General features: G+C 37.5%; 1 protein-coding gene across 3 annotated transcripts; it reads right to left on the bottom strand.

Annotated features, from left to right (window-relative positions):
- Positions 1-273: 273 nt before the first annotated feature.
- SERPINA7 (serpin family A member 7) lies at positions 274-5254 on the bottom strand. Of its 3 annotated transcripts, none has more exons than XM_004779952.1 (6): positions 5227-5250; positions 3780-3916; positions 3020-3655; positions 1701-1974; positions 1085-1232; positions 274-548 (listed from the first exon to the last, which is right to left on the bottom strand). In XM_004779952.1, exons 3-6 carry the CDS (start codon positions 3636-3638, stop codon positions 345-347), a joined length of 1245 nt encoding a protein of 414 aa, XP_004780009.1. In that variant the 5' UTR covers positions 3639-3655; positions 3780-3916; positions 5227-5250; the 3' UTR covers positions 274-344. The 3 variants fall into 3 exon arrangements, with proteins under 3 accessions (XP_004780009.1, XP_004780010.1, XP_004780008.1); XM_004779953.1 differs by having other exon boundaries at positions 3780-3826; positions 5227-5239; XM_004779951.1 differs by lacking the exon at positions 3780-3916 and having other exon boundaries at positions 5227-5254.
- Positions 5255-11258: the final 6004 nt, after the last annotated feature.

Genomic DNA, 11258 nt, shown 5'->3' with positions numbered 1-11258 from the left:
AATTTTAATTATTCTCCAGAGGGCAGAAGAGGATGCACTTGCCAGCTCTGTCAAATTCCTTGGAGCTAACTAACTTGTGGTGCTGTTGGGATTAGGCATTTTGACAAAGAGGAATGCAGTGACATAGTACGTTTTTGCACTTTGTGTAATGAGTCATTTATTGACTACCTGAATATTTGCTTATAGGAATGGCCTCTTTCACACCCAGTGCAGTTCAGATAGAGTCCAGTCTTCATCTCTGCATAAAGGAAATCATGTCCAAGTTCATATTGATCACATCAAACCATACTATTTATTTCTTATTGCAACAAGTACATGCAACTAGCCAATAGCCTATTTCCCAATTATACTTCCGTTGGGTCCACAACTTTCCCTAGAAAAAGAATGCTCCTAGTGCTTTTCTCCAAAATCAACAACAGAAAGGATCTATCAAATTGGATGATAGGGTGAAGGAGAGTTATCTCCGGCTGATCCAGGAATCTGACTTCGGGGACAACTACAGCTTCAGTTCCCCTTTCACCAATGTGCAGCACAGCCTTGTGAGCAGCCTGTAGGGAGGGGAAGAACAAACACTGCTGATCCCCAATAATAGGAAAAGTATTTGAAAGAGTTTGGAAGCAGGAAAGGAAAAGGAAGGACATGGCTAACCCTTTATCACAGTGTAGATGGTGCTTGAATATGAGGGCCACTTAGCTAAGTGTAGTCACTCAATCTCTGGTGATTTTAGAGCTAGTTATCAGGGAACCACCAATTTTCCCATGGCTTTCTACCTCTATAAATTACTTTTTATGCTTTCCTCTTCTCCTGTCACCTCCTGCAGAGCTCTATCTCACCATAATTAATTCTCATCATTAAGTTTTTCTATCAGAATTGTTTTAGGACATGAAGGTAAGGGATGGAATTAACTGTCACAATGACTTGTTAGAGGTAATGAGAATGACTGTGGAGAGAATGTGGCATAGAAGGATCCATTCTGCTCTCTGGGTTTAAGAATCCTCATTAATTAAATGAGAGAATTGAATTAACTGACTCTTACTGGTCCTTACAGCTCATACATTCAAAGAATTCTAATCTACCAACTTACATTGGAAAATTTAAGACTGTTGTCCCCCATAAGTCCAAGAAAATTGGCATTATTGGCAAAGGCATCCTGGATGCCCATCTTCAGAAACATGGCTCCAAGGTCATATGTGGCAGAAATGGAAAACTTTGGAACAAACAGATCAATCCACCTATAGGGAAAGGGAAAAGTAACACATGGCTATCAACACAACAAGATCATAATCCCCTTCCTCCGTCTGTCACCATTGTATTATATTGGGCTCTGCTTCTCCCCTAGGTATTGTCAATGATTGCTATTCAGGTCAACACCTCAGAATTTATCCTGAAATAAATGAACATTATTTTAGCCAATGTCGGACTATAGCATTGAAAGCAGGGATCTGTGTTTCATTTATTGTAAAAAAAGAAACATCTCTGGGGTGCTGGCCAAGCTTAGTATCTTGAAATGAAGTTATGAAGTATTTAAAGTGCTTGGCAAAGGGATTGACACAGTGTATAATCTGGGTATACTTTAGTAGTCATCACACAGCTGTTAAGTGTTTCAGGGTAATTCTCCTGCCATTGGATTTCTGCTGAACTCTGTCTCACCTGTGACATTATACCCGCTCTCTACTTCTTACATCATCTAAGATATTTACCCCTTCTGCAGTAAGCGGTTCCACTTCTTCAGTGTTTTAGATGACATGGCCCCTTCGACCCACTCCATCTGACCCTCTTTAGGAAGGACAAAAAGTGCCAGAGCATTCTTGCTGTAGTCCATTTGAAGCACTGTGCAGTTCAGCTCCATATCCACCAGGTGATAGTATTGTTCCATCTGGTGCATCATGGGCACTTGCACAATTGTGGTTTTGTCCACTGAGAAGCTGAAACCCTCTTTCGTCTCGGATGTATCGAAAGGATTTGCCCACTGGGCTTAAAATACAGAGAGAAAAGAGGTCCTTTAACAGTATTAATAACAGTGTGACATTTCCTATTAGTCATCTCATCTGTTAATTAAGACTACCACAGAGGTAGGTACCTACTGTCACCCAGTTTTATAAGTGAGTGAGGACCAAGGAGAGAAAATGACTTTACATGGTTTCTCAGCTAGCCCATGGCAGAGCCAGGAGTCACACTGAGGACTGTTGGACTCCATGCTGAACAACTGTTCCATCTATGTCCAAAACCACTATACTTACACTAAACCCATCAGAACCACAGTTTCTTCTTCCATAAAAAGATATAAGAACATCCAACAGGGTGAAATGAGACAACAGATCTGTCCAGCTGTTTCATCCATCTACAAGTGTGTGGTTTGTGGTCAAGAATTGTTCACTCCACCAAACATGGCTGACATGTGCTGTAGAACCAGGAGAAACCATTTCGGCACAGCACCTTCAGAAAAGTGTCATATGTTTCTTGTTGTTACAAGCATGAGCTTTAGAATTAGACAAACCTGGGTGGGAATACCAGCTCTGAAACTCATTGGCTATGAACATGAGTCATTATGAGGATTGGATGAGACAATATGTGCAAACTACACATGTAGCATGGTGCTTAACACATAGTGGGTACACTGTACATGATAGAAATATTTGTGTAACATGCCCAAGAATGCACAGCAAGTGAGGGTCATAGTACAGTTTAAACCCAAGTCTATTTACCTTCCAAACACATGCTTGTCCAACCAAATCTCTTGGAAGCCATGATTCTCTAGATAGATCTGAGCAGGTTGTTCATACCATTGTCACTCATCTCTCTGAAAGTGCCCTTTACCTAGGAATTTCCTGGGTTCATGCACAGAGCTATGTGTCCCCCCTGGAAGATCCAAAACTACACACAGTTATGTACAGTGTTTCAGGTCACTGTGGTATGAGGGACACCTATTGATGCCAGTGATAAGAGACTATTCAGTCCCCAGAGAACCCCACCAAATTATGGGAACACTGACCTAGGAATGCTTATCTTAGAGCCTTACCTTTAAAATGAATGTAGTTTACCAGGACCATGATGCTGTTTGGTTTGAGGTCTTGGATGAGGCCTACAACTTGCCCTTTGGTTTGTTTCTCCACATGACAGTTGATCTCCTGCTGGGCTGCAGAAACATTGGAGAAGTCGGTAGAAAATACCTCAGTTGCATAGAGGCTCTTGACATCATCCAAGAACTGTGCCAGTGGTTTCAGTTGCTTCTCAATGAAGAGGGTATTTCCCATTTGTAATTCTAACTCCTTCTTTGGAAAATTCAGGGTACAGATCAGGTGCTGGAAGCCCTGCTGGATCTCTGCCATTGGGGTGTCTGTGAGGTTAAACCCCAAGGTTTCCAGGATTTGAATTTGGGTGCTGTAGCAAGCCCCAAAGGAGAGCATGGCCAAAGCTGCAGAAATGCTCACAGGGGAAAAGAAGATGTTCCGATCTGGGGTCTCCAAAGTGAACCTCCGGTACAGGTTAAATGCAAAATCAGCATTGATGGATGACATCTTATAGAAAGTGGCATTTTGTTGGGAGGAATTGTAGGTGGTTACTTTGCCTTCAGATCTGTTAGGTGGTGCACAATGAAGCTCAAGTACCAAGAGAACCAGATAGAGGAACAGTGGCATTTTGGAAGGAAGATAATCTATAAGAGATGAGGCGAGAAAACCATTGGGGTATCTTAGCTGGATGAAAAGTCTTAGCCAGAAATATAGTAATTGTCCATCATGATTAGTAAAACAATAGAAAATAGTTAATGGTGTGCTCACCAGGGGCTGTGTGGAGGCCTCTCTCCTCTGAACAACTGAAGACACATCTAATAGGGACAGAGAGTAGGAAAGGTGGCTTGCTGGAGCCATCAATGGCATGGACTGTCTTTCAAAGGTAATAGCAACATATGAAAACTCTGTGAGGAAATTACATTTATGAAAATTAAATTATTTTTATTTCATCCAGATGCAGCCTTTTAGAAAGGGAGGAATTCTTTGATAAAACTAGCATTCCCTCTGCTTATGTTAATTTTTGTAAATAAGAATTTTGGATTTTTCAATTTAGCACTTTTCTTCAGATAAAATCTTCAAGAGATGAGGTGAGAGAATATCTGTACATTCCTTTAGATAACATATAAAGGAGAATAATTTTCACACAATATTTTGGTTGGGATAGAAGACTAAAGGACCCAGGTGCAAAATCATGAGCTGAAATTAAAGCATTAATGTAATGCACAGAAACCACAGAAGTATTTCCAAACAAGACAAAGATTAAAGTGTAGCTATTTCTTGCAGTTTAGATATCTCTCTCCATCAGTATTATCTAAAGGGTCATTTCTAAATTAGAAGATATATTAACACTATTATTCTTACACTCACTCATGTTATTTTTTATTATTAGAATAGATGCCAAAATATATGGTATAATATTCTCTGAGCCTGGAAAGGTATAAGGCAGTGGAATAAAGGATTTGTCTGTGGAATCCAGTAACCATGGACATGAGTGATCTAAAGGAAAAGATCCATGGAGTCAGGACAGGAGTCCTTACTCAGTCCTCCGTCCTGTTCCTGATCTCATCCACTGCTAGGGACTCATCTGCCACCACACAAAACTACATACTTTAGTACAGATGACTCTCCTGTGTTACCCAGATATTTGTCCAACTGCCTACTGGATATAGCCACCAGAATATTTTATACTTACCTCAGTTTCAATTTGGAAGTCTCAAAGTTTCCAAAGGTAAATGTAACATCTCCATAGCTCTCAAGCCTGCTCCTTCATCATCATTCTATATCACTATCTACTAAGACTCCCATGCCAGAAACCCCAGAGTCATCCTAGGGGCTTCTTTCATTCTTATTTCCTACATCTATTGAGTCATGATGCCTTCTGAGTACTACCTACTAAATGTCTCTGAAAACATCTTTCTCCTGCCACTGCCTCAGCTCATGGCCTGAACTTCTTCACCAATTCCTAGCATGTCACACTATCTCCAGTTTCTCACACCCCGAATACCTGATTCTACATCTCAATCCAATATCTACATGTCATCAGAATCCTCTTTCTGTGAAAGTTTCAAAAACTGGTAAGAGATCAACTACCAGATAACCACACTTAGACTTTGGCTTCCAAAGCTGGGAATATGGAGCACATAGTTGTCTGGGATTACAACTTGCTGATAGAGATGTCCAAAGTTCCCAAAGAGAGAGAGAAAAAAGTACTTACAGCACATGTTCAAGTAACTACTTGCATCTCTCAGAAAACAAAAATTTTCCATCTTTATAACATGACCTGTGTTGCAAAAGTAGAGCACTCTTAGTTACTCATTAACACCAGAATTAACCCTGGGATGATATTTTCAAAGCTCATGCACAAAACCAAGGCCAAAAGGAACAAAGTGAAAAATAATAAAGATGAAACTTTGAATGATTGCTTTAGCTGCCAAATCCTTCATCTATAACAAAAGAGAAAGATAATTATCAGAGCTGGCAGGTCTAGATTCATGGTAGGAAATGTGTCTTTTTGGTAGGCAGGATAGGAAAAATTGCCAAGAGGCAGAAAGATCAATACTGTTTTACGTATCAGGGCCAAACAGTGTTGGGATTGGCAATCTTTCAAAGGAAAGGTACATAAAGACAGAGGCTGGATGAGCATCTCTAATAGGTACTATAGAAATTATTATGCATTGGCTTGAAGGAGATGATGCCAAACATACCTTCCAACTCTAGATTTCTGATGCTGCATACATTGATATCTGCTCAGGGAAACCAGTCCTATCTTCTGGTCACTAAAATGCTCTGTGCCATCTTATGGGTCCCAGGAATAAAACAGGATGCTGAAGAAACCAAGGAGAGTGGAATCAAAGACATCACTGTCCAGTATTAACTGTGTACTGGACTGTGCACTGCAAAGAAGCAGTGGGAGCAAAAAGCACTAGACTCAGGACACCCAGGTTTCATCTTGCCTCTGCTGGTTTCTAGGTCTGGTGGTGGTGGTAGTTGTAGTAGTAATAGTAGTAGTAGTAGTAGCAGCAGCAGCAGCAATTCTTGTTTATTGAGTATTTACCATATGCAGGTCATGATGTGAAACTTCCAATTCCAGACACTGTTTCAGGACTACATTAAGGATGTGTACATGCTAAGTGAGGGTTGGGTGTTATGAGAATAAAGACTAGTTTGAGATAAGCCTAGATCACAGTCTATGGGGAGATGGGGAAGCCAGGTTAAACAGTGCATACTTTACATTGAAGACATTAAAAAACCACTGGGAAATTTTGATAAGGCAGTGACTAGATAGAGGTTAATTTTGCCTTAACTTTGTTTCTTCTCAAACATAGAATTCCTACTATGTGAAAAGTACCACACTCAGCACTGGGGTTTCAGAGGTAAATGCTAAATATCAAACCTGAATCCAAGAGATCTTTCTAACTACTCATGTGAAAAGGAAAGGGCACACCTCACATATGGGATGGTTACAGGTTCAGGTGTTCCACATCAAGGCAGTGGAAGCTCAGATCTCTGGACACTACAGTCATTACATGATTACTTCTGGTATAAACACATAGTATGCTCTCTCAACTATAACTGGTCACTACAGAAGAAACAGGAAAAGACTATCCAGAAAGAAAACTTCTAAATCTGTGCCTTCTGGTAGCATAGTCAGACAATGGTACAGCTTGTTTTTTGATGCATCTGATTCAAGCTGAGCTTTGCTAGCTGGTAGTGACTTCAGGATCTGTCTCTGACGTATAAGAAGGGCAACCGTGCTCTTGTAGACTCACCTGTTTTGTGCTCTGGTGTTCTAATGTTCTATCATGTCTTTGCTATGTAGTAAATGTAGTTTGGGGCAAGTTTCTTAATGTCCCAGAAACTCAGTTTTTTCATTTATATAGTGAAAGGATAACAATCCCCACACCATGTGGTTATCAGCAATATAAAATGAAATGTAGAAGTCATGCCTGGAACCTCCTACATAGTGCCTGGCATATAACCAGGATTCAGCAACTATTGATGATCTTCCATTTCATCTGATGGTCTGGATTCTCCCCCCCACCCCGACCCAAAGTCTCCACAGCCCCTGTACTCTACTCTCCCTATTTCTAAATACATTCTCCCTAAGATGAAATTATTGATTGACTATGAATTTGTAAGATCTCTTTTGAGTCTTGTATTTTAAAACAATAACTTGCCTTGTGTAAAGCTGTTGAAGCTAGTACATTGAATATAGAAACTATAGGAAGTATAACCATATCAATAAATTCAATCAGATATAAAATTAAGTATCTCCTCTTTGGATGAACACCACAACAATCCATTTTCACACAACTTGCTTAGATTTTTATTTTAGGAATTCCACAGTTCAAAGTTCCATGGTTTCAGAGTTCTTTTTTTTTTTTCAGAGAGAGAGAGAACACACACATGTGATGTGTTGGGGGGATGGGGAGTGGCAGAGGGATAGGGAGAGAGAATCCCAAGCAGTCTCCAGTCCAGTGCAGACCCAACATGAGGTTTGATCTGACAACACTGAGATCATGACTTGAGTTAAAAATCAAGAGTCAGATGCTCAACCTACTGAGCCACCCAGGCAGCCCTAGTTTCACAGTTCTTTTAATGTGTAAACATTTTTCTCTTACTTTTGAGTTGATATTTGATCTTACACTCCAGTTTGGGATTAAATGGTGGTATCTTAGTCTAGTTCTAAGTCTAGAGACATTAATGAGAGTGGGGTGGTAGCAGTAGGAAAATTGGCTTCTTATTGCAATTTAAATTTTACAAGCAAAGAATGTACTGTGTATTTACACAAACGGGAGCCACACTGGACAAAGAGAGGGACTGTTTCTATAGTCAAGGGGAGCTCAATGGTCATTTTGGGCTTGAGGTATTTTTTTAACTATCTCAATTTTCCTATTCTTAAATTTTTATCCTTTTTATTTTAGTTATTAACTAACAAATATGATCTGTCAATGCTGGGAACTACATTAATTCTGTAATTTGGTAATTCACAAGATCAAATGCTAATTTATCCTTCCAGCTGCATTAGGTAAGACATTCTAGGTTGGCAGAGTATGAGAATCCAAAGTCCCCACATCCTATGGACAGGCAAAGATAACAGATGAAAATGTTCTGAATCTTCGAGAAGGAAAGAGATATTCAGTCAAGGAGACAGAGCTCCCAACAAAATCAGCCAATGGAGATCCACACCAAGACACATAGTAATTAAAATGTCAAAAAGTAGTGACAGTGAATTTTAAAAGTAGCAAGAAAACTGAAAATGGTTCAGGAAAACCCCAAAAGGCTACCAGCAGGTTTTTCAACAGAAACTTTGCAGTCCAGAAGAGAATGACATAATATATTCAAAATGCTGAAGGGAAAAAATCTGAAGCCAAGAATACTCTTTCCAAAAAAGGAACCACTCAGAATAGAAGGAGAAATAGAGTTTCCTAGATGGGCAAAAGTTAAAGGAATTCATGACCACTAGCCCAGCCCTACAAGAAATGTTAGAGGACTTTTTGAGTGGAAAGGAAAGACCATAAGCAGGAGTAAGAAAAGCAAGAATCACAAAAGCAGTAAAAAAAAGTATGCATATATAAAAAATCACAGGAATCACAAAAATAAAAGGATATAAAATATGACATCATATACCTAAAATGTTGGGGAGGGGGAGTAAAGAATGGGTTCCAACTTAAGCAACCATCAACTTAATATAGACTGTTATATACAGATAATGTCATATATAAACAGATTGATGACCACTTATCAAAAACCAGTAATAGATATGGAAAAAAATAAAAAGAAAAGAAGTATATCACAAATAAAGCAAACTAATTGTGAGAGATGAGAACAGGAGAAGAAAAGAACATAGGAGACCTATAAAAACAACTTTATAACAAGTAATAAAATGAAAATAAATACATACCTATCAATTTCTTTGACTACAAATGGACTAAATGTTCTAATAAAAAAACATGGGGTAATGAAATGGATAGAAAATCAAGAATGATCTATATGTTGCCTACAAGAGTCTCATTTCAAACCTAAAAATACATGCAGATTGAAATTGAAGGGATAGAGAAGTATTCATCATGCAAATTGTCGAAAAAAGAAAGTTCAGGTAACAATACTTACACTGGACAAAATAGACATTAAAAATGTCTGTAGCAAGATCTCAAGAAAAAACACCATATAATCAATCAAAATAAACAATCCAATAAGAAGATATAACAATATAAATATTGATGCACCCAAATACATAAAATAGTTAACACCCATACAGAATTAATCAATAGTAATACAATAATAGTAGGGGACTTTCATATCATAGTTACACCAACAGGCAGTTCACTCAAACAGAAGATCAACAAGGGAATATTGGATTTGAATGACACAGTGAACCAGTTGAATCTAACAGATATATTCAGAACATTCCATCTTAAAACACCAGAATACACATTCTTTTCAAGCACACTTGGAATATTCTCCAGAATCACATATTTCACCACAAATCAATTCTTAATAAATTCATAAATATCAAAGTCATACCATGCATCTTTTATGGCCATAACACTGTGAAATTAGAAATCAACCACAAGAAAAAATCTTGAAAAAGCACAAATACATGGAGATTAAATAACATGCGAATCTGGAATGAATGGATCAATTTAGAAATCAAACAAGAAATAAAAAATACATGGAGACAAATGGAAATGGAAACCCAATGGTCCAAAATCTTTTGGAATGCACAAAAGCTCTTCTAAGGGGGAAGCTTCTAGCAATACAGACCTGCATCAAGAAGGAAGAACAATTTGAAATAAACAACTTAACCTTATACCTAAGGAAGCTAGAAAAAGAACACATAAAACCCAAACCAGTAGAAAAAAAAGGAAATAATAGAGATTAAGGTAAAAATACCCAAAATACAAACTAAAAAGACAATGGAACATATCAATGAAACTAGGAGTTGGTTCATTGAAAAAATCAACAAAATTGATAAACTTCTAGCCATGCTTACCAACAGAAGTGAAAGGACTAAAACAAAATCACAAATGAAAGAGGAAAAATAACATCTAACACCATGGAAATACAAAAACAATGAGAGAATATTATTATGAAAAATTATACACACAAAAAATTGAACAACCCAAAAGAAATAGATAAATTTCTAGAACTGTGTAATCTACCCAAACTGAAGCAGGAAGAAACAGAACATGTGAAGTGGCTTTGAACACCCCACTTATATCAACGGACAGGTCATCTAAACAGAAAATAAACAACAATACAATAGTTTTAAATGACACACTGGATTAGATGGACTTAACATATATTCAGAAATTGAATGAGTAATCAAATAACTCCCCCCCCCAAAAAAAGTCCAAGACCAGGTGGCTGCACAAGTGATTTCTACAAGACATTTTAAAAGGAGTTAATACCTATTCTTCTCAAAGTATTCAAAAAATTAGAGGAGGAAGGAAAGCTTCCAAATTATTCTATGAGGACAGCATTACCCTGATACCAAAACCAGACAAAGACATAACAAAAAAGAGATCTACAAGCCAATACCTCTGAAAAATATAGATGCAAAAGTCTTCAACACAATACTGGCAAACCAAATCCAACAATATGTTTAAAAAATTATTCACCATGATCAAATGGAATTTATTCCCAGGATGCAAGAATGTTTAAATGTTTGCATATCAACCAACATGACACATTACATAAATAAGGGAAGGAATAAAAATCACAAGATCATTTAAATAGATTCACAAAATACATTTGACAAAGAGCAACATCCATTCACATAAATAAATAAATAAATAAACAAATAAATAATAAACCTCAACAAAGTAGGTTTAGAGTGATCCTACCTCAACCTAATAAAGACCATATATGAAAAATTCACAGTTAACATGATACTTAATGGTGAAGAACTGTGAGCTTTTCCCCTAAGTTCAGAAACAATATAAGGATGTCCACTCTCACCATGTTTCTTCAAGATAGTACGGCAATTCCTAGATACAGCAGTTATACAATAAAAAGAAATATAATGCACCCAAACTGGTAAGGAGGTGAAGCTTTCACTATTTAAAAATGACATGTTTCTATATATAGCAAATCCTGAAGACACCATCAAAACACTCCTAGGACTGATCAATGAATTCTGTATAGTTATAGAATAAAACAGTAATCTGTTTTATTTATTTATTTATTTATTATTATATATTTTTGTTAATATATATTATAATATAATACATATATATTTAT

This window comes from Mustela putorius, unplaced genomic scaffold (genome assembly GCF_011764305.1).
Source record: "Mustela putorius furo isolate JIRA1106 unplaced genomic scaffold, ASM1176430v1.1 tig00003901_pilon_pilon_pilon, whole genome shotgun sequence".
Lineage (NCBI taxonomy): Eukaryota > Metazoa > Chordata > Mammalia > Carnivora > Mustelidae > Mustela > Mustela putorius.
Note: the sequence above shows the minus strand (reverse complement) of the source record. Positions and strands in the feature narration are given on the sequence as shown.

Excerpts from the sequence above, each read along its gene's own strand:
- SERPINA7 (XM_004779951.1), bottom strand. Across the intron at positions 1,233-1,700 it reads AACCGCTTACTGCAGAAGGG|GTGGATTGATCTGTTTGTTC; the intron begins GTAAATATCTTA and ends CTTTCCCTATAG. Across the intron at positions 549-1,084 it reads ACAGTCTTAAATTTTCCAAT|GCTGCTCACAAGGCTGTGCT; the intron begins GTAAGTTGGTAG and ends CCCTCCCTACAG.